The following is an 18,026-nucleotide window of genomic DNA, read 5'->3' on the forward strand; positions in this document are numbered from 1 at the left end:
CTGCCTAATAATTTCATTGGGTGATTCCTAGTCCTTGTGTTATGAGAAGGAGTAATTAACACTTCCTTATCTACTTTCTCCACAGCAGTCTTGATTTTATCGACCTCTCTCATATCCCCCCTTTGCCTCTTTTCCAAGCTGAAAAGTCCCAGTCTTTTTAATCTTTCCCCATACAGAAGAGTTTCATACCTGTAATCATTTGGGTTGCCCTTTTCTGAACCTTTTCCAATTCCAAGATATCTTTTTTTGAGATGGCGCAACCACATCTGCATGCAGTATTCAAGATGTGGGTGGACCATGGATTTATATAGAGGCGATATGATATTTTCTGTCTTATTATCTATCCATTTCAGAATGATTCCCAACGTTCTCTTTGCTTTTTGACTGCCGTGGCACACTGAGTTGATGTTTTCAGAGAACTGTGCACAGTGACTCCAAGATCCCTCTGTTGAGTGGAAACAGCTCATTTAGAGCCCATCACTTTATATGTGTAGTTGGGATTATGTTTTCCAGTGGGCTGCAGTATGATGCTATCCTGACATCTAGTACTGCTGAGATCCTGCATTCAGTGATATCCCTGCCCTTCCTGTTTCCTTTCTCATAAAACAAGAAGAGCATCCAAATGCATATTTACCTTCATTCCCTCAGCGGTCCTCATAGGAATCCCTGATCGGTTCCAAAGTGTATTAAAACCTTTCTTAAAGGGTTACCTCTTGGTGGCTATCAGGTCCTGTGAGTTTGTAGCCCAGAAAGACCCCCCTCAGTCAGCTCAAACTCAGCTGTTTATCCCCCAAAAGTCTGTCGTCTTCAGTTTCCTGAATGAGGGGAAATCCGTCACTACCCCTTTCTGCGTTGGGTAAAGCTTCAAAAGGTGGAGTTCTGCATAACCAGCCTTGAGATCTGGCATTCATCACCCCGTAGTGATACCAGATTGCACAGGAAACCCGTCCCGCAGCCCTTCCTGGTATCATCTGGCACGTCTCGCCATCATAATCTGTGAAGAATTCAAGCTTTCAAGGGCTGGCTTAGATATACAGATAACAGTCATAATTAGGGCAAGAGTTTGCAGGCAATGAAAACAGAGTAATTGAGAAATGTGAGCAATATCTAATCCTTTAAAGCCTGAAAGTGCCTTGGGGGGAGGGGAGAGGAGCCAGCTGTGTGGGGGAGGTGGGGCCCAGACACTGGGCATTGAGAGCCTAGAGCCAGCTGTGCGCTGGAGAGACGGGGCATGAACCAGCTGTGTGCAGGGGAGAAGAGCAGGGGAGAGGTGCTGTGGACACGGCCGCGAGCAGCTGTGAGTGCCGTCCGCTCTGCAGCATGATGAGGGAGCCTGGCGTCCCACTGCTGGTCCCAGACTTGTATGAGGAGGGAAGAAATTGGCAGCAAGTCTCAACCGCAGCCAGCCTGTGCCCTGGGGAGGAGTCGGGTGTCTCCAGGGAGAAATCTGGGGGGTTGTGACCCTGCATGCCCCATCCCCCCTCTGATCAGCAATTCCAGTTATTAACGGTGATTCCAGAAACGAAGAGTAATTTCGGGAAAAAATGCAGTCCTAGCGACAATTTCCAGAAAACACTGGCCCTCGTTGTAACATTAAATCCGATAGACTCAAGATATAGGCCTGTGTTGATCAGATCTGTCGCTCTGCCTTCACCGAGTTCACTCTGCTGGTGGGTTCTCCCCCTTCCCCCATTCTGTGTCTGCCTTGTCTATTTAGATTGAAACTTCTTCAGGGCACGGGCCATCAACTCTTCTCGGTTTGTACTGTGCCTAGCAAAATGAGGACCCACTGTTAGTTGGCCCTTAGGCACTAAGGTAATGAATATGATTTATAATAATCATCTCCTGGCACTTTGAGCCAAGAAAGCCGGCCTCGGGACGTTACTACTTAAAAACGAGCTGGGCTTAAAAGCATGGAATATTCTTTGAGACAAGTATCCCACAAATTCCACTGACCTCCCTGGGTTTCTTTGCTTTGAGCAGGGTTTCCAGTTTCCAAATCTGATGTGATCTCGCAGCTGGAACGAGGGGCGGAGCCGTGGGTCCCAGACCTTCATGGCTCTGAGAAAAAAGTGCTCCCGAGAGCTGCCTGCACAGGTGAGGCATTGGTTAAACCAACCTCAAAACTCTCCATGAATACAGGAAACATTTGGGATGCCCTACAAAGACCTTGTGAGCTTTCCAAGTTCAGGAGTGTTCCCTGCAGATGGGGAATCATTAGGCAGAGGTCACTCATGGCTTCCCACCTATCCTGCCTGACAACTGGCAGCAGGTCCCTCCCCAATCTCGCTGTCCCCTGAGATTTCTTCTGAGATACGGACCCAGAACTGATCCCTTCCTTTCTCTCCTCTGGGGAAGGTTTAAGGGAAAATCAGCTCCTGATAGGTTTGATCTGTCCTGTACACAATTTGGTTTCTTCATCCCTTTTTCCATTCTTCTCTCTGAGATTTCCTTTCTCTCTGGCACAGGCAGAGACTTACGTCTGGATTCTCTCTGTCTCCCATCAGATGTTGGGATGGTGAGTGAAAACGAGGAGGAACCCCAGCAGGAAGATGCTGAGCGAGTAGAAGCACATGGGATGTTCTCAGGAAGGTCCAAAGGGAATGATTCTGGGAGCTGTGCACGCCCAGAAAAAACAAAAGCCTGTGAGAGTCAGCAGAGGCCAGAGGAAAACTTCAGTAGCCAGTCAGACCTTATTACACGTGAGAGAATGAACTTGGAAGGAACACGCTACACATGCCTCGAGTGTGGGAAAAGCTTCAAAGGGAGCTCTGACCTTCTCACACATCAGAGAATCCACACGTGTGAGAAACCTTACGCGTGCAGTGTGTGTGGGAAATGCTTCAAGCGGAGCTCACACCTCATTGCACATAAGAGAATCCACATAGATGAGAAACCTTATGGCTGCCCTGAGTGTGGGAAACACTTCAAGCAGAGCTCACACCTTATTCCACATCGGAAAATCCACACGGGTGAGAAACCTTATGGATGCCCTGAATGTGGGAAACACTTCATTGACAGTTCATCCCTCCTCTCACATCAGCGAATCCACACAGAAGAGAGGCCCTACACATGCTCTGAGTGTGGGAAAAGCTTCAGTTATAGCTCAGCCCTTACTGCGCATCAGCGAATCCACAAGGGTGAGAAACCTTATGGATGCCCTGAGTGTGGGAAATGGTTCATTGATAGCTCAGCCCTCATCACACATCAGCGAATCCACACAGAAGAGAGGCCCTACACGTGCTCTGAGTGTGGGAAAAGCTTCAATCGGAGCTCAAACCTGATCACACATCAGCGAATCCACACGGGAGACGCACCCTACACATGCTCTGAGTGTGGGGAACGCTTCCGTTATAGCTCAGCCCTTAGCACACATCAGAGAATCCACACCGGTGAGAGACCCTACATATGCTCTGAGTGCGGGAAAAGCTTTAATCAGAGCTCTACCCTAATCACACATCAGAGAACGCACACAGGAGAGACCCCCTACGTGTGCTGTGAGTGCGGGAAAAGCTTTAATCAGAGCTCTGTACTGAGCACACATAGAAGAATCCACACGGGTGAGAAACCTTATGGATGCTCTGAGTGTGGGAAACGCTTCAATCGGAGCTCATACCTTATCATACATCGGAGAATCCATACGGGTGAGAAACCTTATGGATGCTGTGAGTGTGGGAAACACTTCAATCAAAGCTCAGCCCTTATGACACATCAGCGAATCCACACAGGAGAGAGGCCCTACACATGCTCTGAGTGTGGGAAAAGCTTCAATCAGAACTCAACCCTTATTAGACATCAGAAAATCCACATGGGAGTGATCTGTAACAAATGCCTTGACTAGGGCTGGCCAAAGGTGGTTTTTTTTTTCTTTTTAAATCACATTTGCTAATTCCCACTTAGTGATCTGTGTCCCATCCTCACCGTGGTTACTCAGCTCCCCCAGATGAGTTGCCTGCTCCTGCCTTTTGCAGCTCCCCCTTCTTTGGGGTCAGTCCTGTGATCTTTTCTATCAACTCCTTTCCTTTTGAGTCGAAGGAGCGTGTGTCCCTCCAGCCAGGAATGTTCATCAGCTCCGGGTGGGGGAGAGAGGTTTGTTCCCAACAAGCTACACTGAGGAAAACTAGCCATGCCGTACATCCACTAGGACTGCACATGGCGTTGGCTGCTCAAGTCAGTGATCTTGGTGTAAAACCACAACTACAGTTGTTGTGCAGATGCAGCCGAGGTGCAGTGGTTGGCATTAGCTTTCCCCTTGACCTGACCTAAACGCCATCACTTTTCCTAGTCTAAACAAACCCTGAGCATCACGGTTATAATGTCCCTCCATTTCAAAGCAAGTGTGAGGCATCAAGTTCCCCCACCAGGAACATATTGTTTCATTCCTAGTTGTCACAGTTCATCAGAGCGCTAGTTGCTTCAGGTTTTCCTGAAGGCAGATATTTTTACTACCGTTTTCCTCCCTTAAAATATATTGAAGTATAGCAAAGAGCAGAAACAGGGAAGGGCTAGGGAAAAATGTCATTTCCCCTCTATAACAACAGAAGAACATCGGGTAAATCACAGGGATTCTCCGTCGCCATCCCAATCCCCCTGTTGTTCAATTGGTAAGGTCAATATTTCCCGATGGGGCTGGGAAGAGGATTCCCTAGTAAATGATTTGGAACTAAGCAAAACACCCATTCATTTGCCTCCCAAAGCAGTTGTGGCCCATGCCCTGAAGGAGGTTGCTCCTGAAGATCTCCCCTTCCTAATCAGGTGCATGTTGCCTATTATTTGGGAAATGCAATCCCTTCCTAGGTAGAGATGGAAAAAATGGAAGTGACATTTCTGTTCAACTCACTCCTGGGAGATGCTGTAAATGTGTAGGAAATGAAATCCATAAGGAATGTGATGGAGCTGCAGAAAGACACCTATTTCGAGTAGATACCTGACATTTGGTGTCTTACAGGGTTTCTAAGCTGCACCTGAATTTAGTCCCTTATTTAAATCTGTGCCACCAGATTAAAGAAACAAAAGGGCATATTTGGGGGAGTTATACCTCACTATCGCTCCTGGTATGTTGTGTGGTTGGTGAAGAATTCTACGCCAGAGAAGTGTAAAATTGCTACAACTCAGGTCAAAGATTTGACAAGAACTTAGGTAGAAATGACAGGTACGAGTGGTTGATTTTCACCCCAGAGATGGACGCTCTGGTGACCTGTGGCCGAGGTAAACTGTTTTTAGAAAGCTGCTCCCTATTGAAGTGGCATTGCTCACACTTCTAAAGGATGCCGTGATGAAACTGGGAACAACTGTCTTTTACCATTTGGATCCAAAGTTTGGATCCAGAGAGAAACAGCTGATTCCTTCAGAGCCATCCCATGCCTATGGGTCCCAAACTGGCTGCCTTGCTGGACAAGAAGCACTTCCGTGTTGGTTAAATGATGGTAGCCAATGAGGGAATGTAAAAGATTCCAAGTTCAGACTGCAGGATACATGAATGCTGAGTCCAGAGTCTGTAGTTTGGTCTCTTAGTTTTGCTCTTGAGTCTAATGCTTTTGTCTCACTTCTCCGCCTCCTGCTACTCTGAAAGATTAGAAAGTGTGAAAGTAGAGCACAGGTGGTTTTTCTCATGATGCAGCCTTCCCACATAGTGTGAGACCCCTTCCACCCACACTTCTGGGAGAAGACCCAGGGAGAAATGAACTCTCAGAAATGGAAGGCTCCTAGGTTATGGTAGAATGTGACTTCACACAGAGCTCACTGGGTGAAAATGGGAATTAAGAGAAAACTGCCCTAAAGGTTTAGAGTTTGTAATCTTTGAAAAAATTGTTACCAGCAACAACAAAATTACACGTGAAGTTTATTAATGTAACGTAAGAGGCTGATTCTGTGATCACTTTCAGTGTTACAGTATAATTCAGGTTTTCTTCTAGCCCCCTCCTACAAAATAGCAAATGGTGGCTAATCCTGCAATTAAAACCTGACTCCAAAGGAATGAGAGTGGGGGAACATGTGAGAGAAATAGCATGTACGAGAATAGAGACCCAGTATAGACTGGAATGATTTCTATTTCAAATGGAATTTATTTGGATAAATTTTAAAATAAATCTTCTGTTAGGAGGAAAATTACTTGAGACAAGATGTGGAACCTTTTCCCCAGTGAGAGGGGAACAGCCAGAGAGTTCCCCAGGGCTCTGGTTCGCAAAGCAAAGATGTCAGCTTAGGCAGGAGATGTCAAGATGTACAATGGTGATGGGCGTGTGATGGGAGCTTTTCTGGGTTGTTGTTGTTTGGTTGTTTTTTTTCATGTAATTTTTGTTTTGTTTTTGCAACCAGTTATTTTTATAGCTGCTGAGGCCCCTTCTCCTTTTGAGCACAGCTCTCTAACCCTCAGGCCTGGCTCTGGAAACCTCAGAACCGGCTTTGTGTTTCTTTCATGTTTGCTATCTTTGGGGTTCGCACATCCACACGACATGCGGTTCACAGCAACGGATACTTTGAGAAACCTGCTGGGTGAAGCAGGCCTTTTCCAAACTGACATTGGCCCAAATTCTGCCTCAATTCAGCTGGATTGGGAGACGTCTGTGTCAAAGGAGTGTTCACACCTGATTTGCCCAGAGACCTCAGGGGAGGGGTGGTAAGATATAGGATAAGTAGGAATCGACAACAATGAAGTTAAATATAAAGGTGAAAGACCCTCACCTTGCAGGTCAACAAGCCTGTTCTGTTCATTCCCTCCAATGCATCTAGCACTGGTCACTCTCAGGTAGCACACTGGGCTTGATGGACCATTGGTCTGACCCAGTCTATGACCAGTCTTGGGTTCTTGTGTTCTGTAAGGCCTCTACGGCCTTGTCTACACGGGCAAGTTTCTGCACAGGAAAGCAGCTTTCTGCGGTGTAACTCCCGAGGTGCACACACAGATTTCCTGATGCATGATAGAAAGGGGCCAAAGTGAAGGAGCTGTGGCATTCCTACCACAAGGTGCAGGAGGCAAACGGCTGCTCCATATTGGGGGCTAACTAACCCCAGCATCACAGCAAGAATCTACCTAGCCCCTGGAGAAAAAATATAAATGAGAGTCAAAGACACCCCCACGTGGCCTGTCTCGTCCCCAATCTCAACACCTGGAAGATTGTCTGGAACACTCAGAATTTGAACTGCGGAGATTGGTCCCAGGCTGAGAGGGAATTCAGTCTGTGTATTAAGAACTCAACATTGCCTGGAGCAACCAGGGAGTGAGAAAAGCTGTTTCATCCAATTCTTGCTTAGTATATTCAAATTAGAGTTCAGACTGAGAGTCTGTTTCCATTTGTTATGTAACCACTTTTCACCTCTGTGACCAACACTATACTGAGTTAAAATCTAACTTTCTGTAGTTAATAAACTTATTTTAATATTTTATACTTACTCCTGAGTTTGTCCAAAGTGCTTGGGAAAGTTGCTCACATGACAAAGGCTGGTGCGTGTCCCCTTTATTTTTGATGAAGTGGCGAACTAATTAATGAGCTTACAGTTTTCAAGAGAAGGCCGTGAGCCGTGTAAGATGGTACATTTCTGAGGTGCAAGGCTGAGAGGTGGGGAGATATGCTGGTGTCTCTCTATAATTGAGGAGTGGCTTATAGAGCATTCATGCAACTTAGTTGGGTGCTTTGCTGCATGTTGTTGGCCAAATGATCATAGAATCCTAGGATATCAGGGTTGGAAGGGACCTCAGGAGGTATCTAGTCCAACCCCCTGCAAAGAGGAGGACCAATCCCCAACCAAATCATCCCAGCCAGGGCTTTGTCAAGCCTGACCTTAAAAACTTCTAAGGAAGGAGATTCCACCACCTCCCTAGGTAACGCATTCCAGTGTTTCACCACCCTCCTAGTGAAAAAGTTTTTCCTAATATCCAACCTAAATCTCCCCCACTGCAACTTGACCATTACTCCTTGTCCTGTCATCTGCTATCACTGAGAATAGTCTAGATCCATCCTCTTTGGATCCACCTTTCAGGTAGTTAAAAGCAGCTATCAAATCCCCCCTCATTCTTCTCTTCCGTAGACTAAACAATCCCAGTTCCCTCAGCCTCTCCTCATAAGTCATGTGTTCCAGACCCCTAATCATTTTTGTTGCCCTTCGCTGGACTCTCTCCAATTTCTTCACATCCTTCTTGTAGTGTGGGGCCCAAAACTGGACACAGTACTCCAGATGAGGCCTCACCCATGTCAAATAGAGGGGAACGATCACGTCCCTCGATCTGCTGGCAATGCCCCTACTTATACACCCCAAAATGCCATTGGCCTTCTTGGCAACAAGGGCACACTGTTGACTCATATCCAAGTTCTTCTCCACTGTCAACACTAGGTCCTTTTCTGCAGAACTGCTGCCGAGCCATTCGGTCCCTAGTCTGTAGCGGTGCATGGGATTCTTCCGTCCTAAGTGCAGGACTCTGCACTTGTCCTTCTTGAACCTCATCAGATTTCTTTTGGCCCAATCCTCCAATTTGTCTAGGTCCTTCTGTATCCTATCCCTACCCTCCAGCGTATCTACCTCTCCTCCCAGTTTAGTGTCATCCGCAAACTTGCTGAGGGTGCAATCCACACCATCCTCCAGATCATTTATGACGATATTGAACAAAACCGGCCCCAGGACCGACCCTTGGGGCACTCCACTTGATACCGGCTGCCAACTAGAAATGGAGCCATTGATCACTACCCGTTGAGCCCGACAATCTAGCCAACTTTCTACCCACCTTGTAGTGCATCCATCCAGCTCATACTTCTTTAACTTGCTGACAAGAATACGGTGGGAGACAGTGTCAAAAGCTTTGCTAAAGTCAAGGAATACCACGTCTACTGCTTTCCCTTCATACACAGAACCAGTAATCTCATCATAAAAGGCAATTAGATTAGTCAGGCATGACTTTCCCTTGATGAATCCATGCTGACTGTTCCTGATCACTTTCCTCTCCTCTAAGTGCTTCAGAATTGATTCTTGAGGACCTGCTCCATGATTTTTCCGGGGACTGAGGTGAGGCTGACTGGCCTGTAGTTCCCAGGATCCTCCTCCTTCCCTTTTTTAAAGATTGGCAGTACATTAGCCTGTTTCCAGTCGTCCAGGACTTCCTCCGATCGCCATGAGTTTTCAAAGCTAATGGCCAATGGCTCTGCAATCACAGCCGCCAGTTCCTTTAGCACTCTCAGATGCAACGCATCCGGCCCCATGGATTTGTGCTCATCCAGCTTTTCTAAATAGTCCCTAACCACTTCTTTCTCCACAGAGGGCTGGCCACCTACTCCCCATGCTGTGCTGCCCAGTGCAGTAGTCTGGGAGCTGACCTCGTGAAGACAGAGGCAAAAAAAGCATTGAGTACATTAGCTTTTTCCACCTCCTCTGTCACTAGGTTGCCTCCCTCATTCAGGAAGGGGCCCACACTTTCCTTCACTTTCTTCTTGTTGCCAGCATACCTGAAGAAACCCTTCTTGTTACTCTTAACATCTCTTGCTAGCTACAACTCCAGGTGTGATTTAGCCTTTTTGATTTCATTCCTACATGCCCGAGCAATATTTTTATACTCATCCCTGGTCATTTGTCCAATTTTCCACCTCTTGTAAGCCTCTTTTTTGTATTTAAGATCAGCAAGGATTTCACTGCTAAGCCAAGCTGGTCGCCTGCCATATTTACTATTCTTTCTACACGTCGGGATGGTTTGTCCCTGTAACCACAATAAGGATTCTGTAAAATACAGCCAGCTCTCTTGGACTCCTTTCCCCCTCATGTTATTCTCCCACGGGATCCTGGCCATCACTTCCCTGAGGGAGTCAAAGTCTGCTTTTCTGAAGTCCAGAGTCCGTATTCTGCTGCTTTCCTTTCCTCCTTGTGTCAGGATCCTGAACTCGACCATCTCATGGTCACTGCCTCCCAGGTTCCCATCCACTTTTGCTTCCCCTACTAATTCTTCCTGGTTTGTGAGCAGCAGGTCAAGAAGAGCTCCGCCCCTAGTTGGTTCCTCCAGCACTTGCATCAGGAAATTGTCCCCTACCGTTTCCAAAAACTTCCTGGATTGTCTGTGCACCGCTGTATTGCTCTCCCAGCAGATATCAGGATGATTGAAGTCGCCCATGGGAACCAGGGCGTGCGATCTAGTAGCTTCTGCGAGTTGCCAGAAGAAAGCCTCGTCCACCTCATCCCCCTGGTCCGGAGGTCTATAGCAGACTCCCACCACGACATCACCCTTGTTGCTCACGCTTCTAAACTTAATCCAGAGACTCTCAGGTTTTTCTGCAGTTTCGTATCGGAGCTCTGAGCAGTCATACTGCTCCCTTACATACAGTGCAACTCCCCCACCTTTTCTGGCCTCCCTGTCCTTCCTGAACAGTTTATATCCATCCATGACAGTACTCCAGTCATGTGAGTTATCCCACCAAGTCTCTGTTATTCCAATCACATCCTAATTCCTTGACTTTGCCAGGACTTCCAGTTCTCCCTGCTTGTTTCCCAGGCTTCGTGCATTTATGTATAGGCACTTGAGATAAGCCACTGATTGCCCCTCTTTTTCAGTATGAGGCAGGAGCCCTCCTCTCTCATGCACTCCTGCTCGTGCTTCCTCCCGGTATCCCACTTCCCCACTTACCTCAGGGCTTTGGTCTCCTTCCCCTGGTGAACCTAGTTTAAAGCCCTCCTCACTAGGTTAGCCAGCCTGCTTGCGAAGATGCTCTTCCCTCTCTTTGTTAGGTGGAGCCCGTCTCTGCCTAGCACTCCTCCTTCTTGGAACACTATCCCATGGTCAAAGAATCCAAAGCCTTCTCTCTGACACCACCTGCGTAGGCATTCGTTGACTTCCACGATTCGACGATCCCTACCCCGGCCTTCTCCTTCCACGGGGAGGATGGACGAGAAGACCACTTGCACCTCAAACTCCTTTATCCTTCTTCCCAGGGCCTCGTAGTCCGCAGTGATCCGCTCAAGGTCATTCTTGGCAGTATCATTGGTGCCCACGTGGAGAAGCAGGAAGGCGTAGCGATCCGAGGGCTGGATGAGTCTCAGCAGTCTCTCTGTCACATCGTGAATCTTAGCTCCTGGCAAGCAGCAGACTTCTCGGTTTTCCCGGTTGGGATGGCAGATAGATGACTCAGTGCCCCTGAGGAGAGAGTCCCCGACCACCACCACCCGCCTCCTTCTCTTGGGAGCGGTGGTCGTGGAACCCCCAACCCTAGGACAGTGCATCTCATGCCTTCCAATTGGCGCAGTCTCCTTCTGCTCCCTTCCCTCAGATGTATCATCTGGTCCACTCTCCGCATTAGTACCTGTGGAGAGAACATGAAAACGGTTACTTACCTGTACCGGCGTTGCTGGGACATGGACGTTCCCCTTTTTTCTTCTGGAAGTCACATAATGCCAAATTTCTTCACCGTCCTCCTGTCCCCGATGTGCAGCCTGCTCTGAATCTGTGATTCTATGATTCTATGATTCTCTGTGTGCTGTGTGGGTTTGTGTGTGGGTCTGATTTTTGTTAATGCCTGCACGGGCCTGTGCAGTGTGTGATTTTCTCTTTCTCTCTCTGTGTTTCTCTCTCTGTTTGTATCTTCATGTGTAAATTCACTGGAATGTTTAAAAAGATCCAGAGCTTTGCCTATTTTCACCAGGAATTTTTCTCAATCAACAAATTCTCACTTGTTCCCTACCTAAGTGTTCACTCTTGGATGGCATCAAATTAACCTATGAAATTCTGAACTGAAACCTCACCTGCTTTTCAGGGATTCTTCCTTGGACTCAGAGGATCAAGAGCTGGAAAATTCACCTAATTCAGTTTAAAGGCAAAGCTTCACTGAGAGTTGACATTCCAAGCCCTTCTTTACAAAATGAGAAAAAGAGCCAGGGGAAGCAGTTCTTTTTGGTTCACAGAATAAAGCGTTTGTCATTTAAGGGTTTGTTTCCCATATTTTAAAACCACAAGGGGTCTTCGTAAACACCCAGTGTGACCTCCTGTCTAGCACGGGCCCGAAACCTGCCCCCGAAGAATTCCTTTTCAACTAGAACAGATCCATTTCAAAAAAATAGATCCACTTTTGATTTGAACATTTCCATTAATGGAGAATCCACCAGGACTCTGGGTAAGATTTTCAATGGTTAATTGCCTTCCCTGTCAGAAAGCACGCCTTCTTTCCAATCTGAATGTGTCTAGCGTCACTTCCAGCCATTGGCTCACATTATACATTTGTCTGTTAGATTGAGGAGCCTGTTAGTAAGTATTGTTCCCCATGTAGGTACTTAGGGAGTGAGATCGTCATCCCCTAAACCTTTTCTGAGCTCTTTGTGACTATCACAGCAAGGCGGGGTTTTTAAGCCTTTCATCCTTCTCATGGCTCTTCTTTCTCCTCTCAAATGTTTCATCCTCCTTCTTGAACTGGGGACCTCAGAACTGGATGAAGTGGGCACAACAAATACAGAGGTAAAATGACCTTTCGACTCCTAGCTGAGATCCCGCTGTTGCTGTATACGTGGCTGACATTCCTTGTTCCTAAATGTACACACTTCCATTTAGCCTTAGCCGCAGGAAATAGTCATCAGCACCACCTCAGCTTTCTGTTCTGAGATTTACTTCTCAGTCCCTAGATGCCAAAATATCTCCTTAGGATCCTAGATGGCTGTCCTCCGCCGGCTGGATCAGATGTTCCTGCTTCCCCTCAGAAATCTCCAGATGATCCGTGTTCTCCAGAGCTTACCCTCCCAGACAGGACTGAACAACCTTAGCTTAGAACTAGACCACCCGTGACCTCAACTAGGTGCCCTGAATGCACCATTTTTGAATTCCCTCCAACTTCTATCATAGAAATGCGAAGCAGTTGGTGTTGTAATGTTACAGGAGAGGTTGAAATGAGGCTATTTCTCAGGTAGAAGGCAATGATTGTGTCAGGAAGGGGATTTGAACGCCCACCTCCATATGGAGCCCAGAACACAAATGACGGAAAGACACAGGCTTCAGTTTGACACGTTAGACCACTCGGCCAGCCTGTCACTGTTAGTCAAGCCACTTATCAATCTTAGTTTTCTTTAACTTGTTGTGAACTTTCCAGGGAGGCGGAGATGGCATATCTCTTTCAACTTCTAGAGACTTTCTAAAGCACAACCGATTTTTATATGTCGTCTCCCTGCTCCCTTTTTAAGGGAATAGAAGATGGTTGCTACCATTCTGAGAAAGTAATGTTGAACCTCAAACTCCTGCATGGTGGGCCAGACTGCCAAGCAACCAGCACCTACAACTTCTACCACCTTTTGTTTTCAAAATAGCTCAGCCCTCAGTGTGTTGAGCCTTTCTGAAAATCAGGCCAAAATGTTTATTGCCCAAATGGGAGCTGAGTTCACCTGAAAATCTGGCTCTAGGGGTGGGGGTGAGACCTTCTGAAAATTCTGGCCCATGTGTCTGGAAGCTCTAAGAACCTTCAGAACTTTTATCGTGTGCTAGAACCTGATGAGAAAACCTTCCTTCTGTCGAACTCAGCAGAGATTTTCTCATTGACTTACAATCACAATGTTTCATCTTGATCCCAGATTTAGGTATCAACAAAATGCATTGATTGCATTTTTACAAGCAGTGTGAAACAAACACCCCTAGTTGGGCAGAGGGATAGAAGTAGGTCGGCCACTAAACCACATTGCCTTTCATCAGTAGCTACCTGAGCAAGGTAGTAACCAGTGGCCAACAGGTGAAAGGCCCATCGTCTATGCTTAGAACACGACAGCAGGTAGACCTCAGGAATGGAAGAGGCTAATGGTCAGTTTTGCCGAGATGGTTACTTCCAAAGACTGGTATACAGAGCGGGATGAAAGTTTTTTGCGTCAATATTTTATTTGGTGAAATAATTTGGTTGACCCAAAATGATTTTTTGGTTTTGTTTCAGCAAGAAAACTGACATCTTGGGTCAACCTGAGTGTCTATTACTGTTGTTATAACATTGGTTAGGCTAGCTAGCAAGGGGGAACAAGAATTTGCACCTATTTGTGGACATCGAGGTGCACAGTGGAAACATGTCCACATTGTGCTCCTAGTCAGTGGGAAGCTTTGATTTTGATATCGTCTCCAAAGCCCTTGCCAACATCACGTAGAAGATGGGGGAGTCAGGGAAAAACCGTCAATTTGTTAAAATTGCAAGTAAAGAATAAATTAAAGGTGTTTTGAAGTAAAGTCACTTTTCCCTGACTGGGAATTGAACCCAGGCCGTGGCGGTGAGAGCGCCAAATCCTAACCACTAGACCACCAGGGAGAGGATGGGGCTGTTGTTCTTCTCAGCTGTGCTGTGCTTCCTTAGGCTATTTTCTGTCCAATTTCTGAACCTGTTCCTTTGTCCATTCCCTGAGCGGCTAAGAGCAGAGCGGGCAGGAACCCCTGTGCTCAGAGTCACAACCTGAGCCCAACCCAAGCCACTGAAACAAACTCAAATGATGCGTCAGCTTCCTCCACTAGGATCACAGAGCAACAGAGAGAAAACCCAGGAGGAACAATCCTCCTCTGCCTTCATTGACCCCATTGCAACCCTCTCAGCAGCCCACCTGGGCCTTCTTCTGGGAAGGACATTGAGCTGATAGGAACTTTGGCATAGAGAGCAAGGGAGGGAGTTTGCTCCCCCTCATTGTGACCTGATTGCATCTGACTCCATGTAACGGGGCTCTGAGCTTTGCCATCTTCTGAATTCTGTGTCCTCAACAAGCAGCCAAAGTGCTGAACCCCCTGGACCCTTCTGCTGGGAGCATGGGGATTGCACAGGAGCTGCAAGCCCTTTTTACCTCTCCTTCTCCTCCTCCGCTTCCCCGGACTTTCCCCACCAATGGTTTCATCAGACTCTGGAGGAATCTAAGTCCCTGCAGCTTTCCCTCACCCACCTTGTAAGGCAAACAGTGATTCCCTTCTCTGACACTCCTGGGGCCACATTTTCTTTGAGGAGCTTCTCCCCAGGGGGTCTGATGTCCTGCAAAAATGCAAAATCACTTACTGTGGAATTCTCTCCCCAGAACATCTGAGACAATATTGACTTAAACAATTGATCACAAAAGATCCAGTTCACACAAGAGGTCCACTTCCTGGACACTACAGTGCTAATAAACGATGGTCACATAAACACCACCCTATACCGGAAACCTACTGACCACTATTCCTACCTACATGCCTCCAGCTTTCACCCTGACCACACCACACGATCCATTGTCTACAGCCAAGCTCTGAGATACAACCGCATTTGCTCCAACCCCTCAGACAGAGACAGACACCTACAAGATCTCTATCAAGCCTTCTTACAACTACAATACCCACCTGCAGAAGTGAAGAAACAGATTGATAGAGCCAGAAGAGTTCCCAGAAGTCACCTACTACAGGACAGGCCCAACAAAGAAAATAACAGAACGCCACTAGCCGTCACCTTCAGCCCCCAACTAAAACCTTTCCAACGCATCATCAAGGATCTACAACCTATCCTGAAGGATGACCCAACACTCTCACAAATCTTGGGAGACAGGCCAGTCCTTGCCTACAGACAGCCCCCCAACCTGAAGCAAATACTCACCAGCAACCACACACCACACAACAGAACCACTAACCCAGGAACCTATCCTTGCAACAAAGCCCGTTGCCAACTGTGCCCACATATCTATTCAGGGGACACCATCACAGGGCCTAATCACATCAGCCACACTATCAGAGGCTCCTTCACCTGTACATCCACCAATGTGATATATGCCATCATATGCCAGCAATGCCCCTCTGCCATGTACATTGGTCAAACTGGACAGTCTCTATGTAAAAGAATAAATGGACACAAATCAAACATCAAGAATTATAACATTCATAAACCAGTCGGCGAACACTTCAATCTCTCTGGTCACGTGATTACAGACATGAAAGTTGCGATATTACAACAAAAAAACTTCAAATCCAGACTCCAGCGAGAGACTGCTGAATTGGAATTCATTTGCAAATTGGATACAATTAACTTAGGCTTGAACAGAGACTGGGAGTGGCTAAGTCATTATGCAAGGTAACCTATTTCCCCTTGTTTTTTCCTAACTCCCTCCCGCCTCCCCAGACGTTCTTTTTAAACCCTGGATTTGTGCTGGAAATAGCCCACCTTGATTATCATACACATTGTAAGGAGAGTGGTCACTTTAGATAAGCTATTGGCAGCAGGAGAGTGGGGTGGGGGGAGGTATTTTTTCATGCTTTGTGTGTATAAAAGATTTTCTACACTTTCCACAGTATGCATCCGATGAAGTGAGCTGTGGCTCACGAAAGCTTATGCTCAAATAAATTGGTTAGTCTCTAAGGTGCCACAAGTCCTCCTTTTCTTTTAAAAAGTACCAAGGGACTTAGGAGCAGAAACCCCCACAGACCTTCCATGCAATGGGCACCTGCCCCTCACTGAGCAGGACTGAAACTCCTGCAGGGAGACTGCTGGGCCTGAGCAAAGCAGCAGGGTGAAAAGAGAACTTGGAGATGCTGGGGATCGAACCCAGGGCCTCATACATGCGAAGCATGCGCTCTACCACTGAGCTACATCCCCAGATGGGGGCTGTTTGGGGTGGGTTACACTCAGAGCCCTCCTGTTTCCAGAGCCTCCAGGGGCCTAACGGCAGCATGGGGGACACATTCCCTGCTCTCAGGGCCAAACCCTCTGTCCTGGAGGTTGCTGGTTCTTAGGGGTCACTTTGCAGCAGGGCCAGTTTCTCTAGGTGGGGCAGAGAGAGGGCCTGCCCTGGACTCAGGGTGCAGAGATACACTCGGCCCTCTCCCCGGCATTGACTGGCTGGAGCTGCCAGCCCCTGCTGAAAGGGAACGGCGCTGGGGGGCGCTGTGAGTCGCTCAACACCTCGCCCTGGTGGAAGAAGTGGAGGGGGGGGGCTCCAGGCGTTTCTCGGATCTGCTATTTCCACCTGCCTGTAAAGTCCAGCTTTCCCCAGCACATTCACTGCAGTGCACTCGGGTCACTGTTTCCATGGCTGACAGCAAAGAATCGCTCCCAGTTTCCCTTCTCTCTGCAGCGTGATTAGCCTGTGTCGGTGGTTAGTGAGGTGGATCTAGGTGTCGATGGTTATTCATTCCCCACCTGGACAATTCACACAGCCCCTTTCCTGCTCAAATCCCCAGCACCTCACTGATCCCGGTAGCAGGGGGTGGGTTTTCCCTGAGGCCCTGAGATTCTCAGGGTCCTTTTTTCCCTCCACCGGGAGTGAACTCAGCTTTTCCCCCATCCCAGACTTTCCATGAAATAACAACAGCAGCATAAAGAAAGCGGGGAGGGAACATCTCCCGGCCAGGGCTGGAGGTGCCCAGGGCCCCCTGCTTCTCCATTGTTTCCATCCCAGACGAGGAGGGTTCCTTGGAATTTGACACCCTGCTTTGCACAAGGGACAGAGAAAGAGCTTGATCTTCCTGCGTCTGTGCAAAGAAAATTGTCCTTCTGTGTGAAAGAGAGGCAGGAAATGGCCCCACGGGGGGACAATATCCTCAGGATTAAGAGCCAAGGACTCAGGCTGAGAACTGATTTAACTCCACTCATCTCATTTAACTCCACTCATTAAGAAGTTGTCTTCCAGGGAGAGATTGCAAACTTGTGACATTAATCCAGACCCTGGGGGTTTTTGCTGCTTTAACTCTTGGAAAAAACATGAACTTGATTCCAAGGAGGGGGAGAGAAGAAGCCTGAAGTTGCCTTTGGTCCAAGGCTGCTGTCTCCTGGACAGTGGGAAACATCCCTCACTGTGTCAGGGGATAGGCGGCAACTGGTGATGTCCCAGGGCTGGGATGAAAGGGGAATGTTGCCTGGACTTTATCATACACGCCCCATCCTGCTTCTCAGAGCCCACAGGAGAGAATGTAGAGAGGGGCGAGCCATTTCTCAGCTGCATTCTCAGGAGAAGTCGGTAGCTGTCCCTGAACAGACACCCAGGAGAGTAACCACGGCGGTTCTGCAGAGACATCTGGTTGCCAGAGGATCCAGCTAGGTTAAGGAGCACTGGGGGGTCTGCAGTTTTTGCAGGGGGGAGGAGGGCCAGACCAGTGGGGCTGTCTC

General features: G+C 47.7%; 3 protein-coding genes and 2 non-coding genes across 18 annotated transcripts in view; 1 reads left to right on the forward strand and 4 right to left on the reverse strand.

Annotated features, from left to right (window-relative positions):
- Window positions 1-18,026, forward strand: part of LOC102943236 (zinc finger protein 883) — a 2,438,435-nt gene that overhangs the window by 1,905,394 nt on the left and 515,015 nt on the right. For 2 of the 11 annotated variants that reach the window (XM_043537238.1, XM_043537243.1), the window contains 2 exons: window positions 1,984-2,097; window positions 2,469-4,115. The exons of 8 other annotated variants lie outside the window; for them this stretch is intronic. In XM_043537238.1, the coding sequence (XP_043393173.1) occupies window positions 1,984-2,097; window positions 2,469-3,841 (1,487 nt within the window). In that variant the 3' untranslated portion in view covers window positions 3,842-4,115. Of the gene's footprint in view, window positions 1-1,983; window positions 2,098-2,468; window positions 4,116-18,026 lie in introns of those variants that run through there. One more of the 11 variants, XM_037887254.2, reaches the window with a different exon arrangement.
- LOC114020163 (zinc finger protein 501) overlaps window positions 1-18,026 on the reverse strand; it is a 1,907,800-nt gene that overhangs the window by 1,871,395 nt on the left and 18,379 nt on the right. The gene's annotated exons all lie outside the window — the stretch shown is intronic.
- Window positions 1-18,026, reverse strand: part of LOC119564595 (zinc finger protein 883) — a 1,467,279-nt gene that overhangs the window by 1,023,194 nt on the left and 426,059 nt on the right. The gene's annotated exons all lie outside the window — the stretch shown is intronic.
- On the reverse strand, window positions 14,160-14,231 carry TRNAE-CUC. Its single transcript has one exon. It is a non-coding gene; the product is annotated as a tRNA-Glu (tRNA).
- TRNAA-CGC lies at window positions 16,446-16,517 on the reverse strand. Its single transcript has one exon. It is a non-coding gene; the product is annotated as a tRNA-Ala (tRNA).

This window comes from Chelonia mydas, chromosome 28, assembly GCF_015237465.2.
Source record: "Chelonia mydas isolate rCheMyd1 chromosome 28, rCheMyd1.pri.v2, whole genome shotgun sequence".
NCBI classification, from domain to species: domain Eukaryota; kingdom Metazoa; phylum Chordata; order Testudines; family Cheloniidae; genus Chelonia; species Chelonia mydas.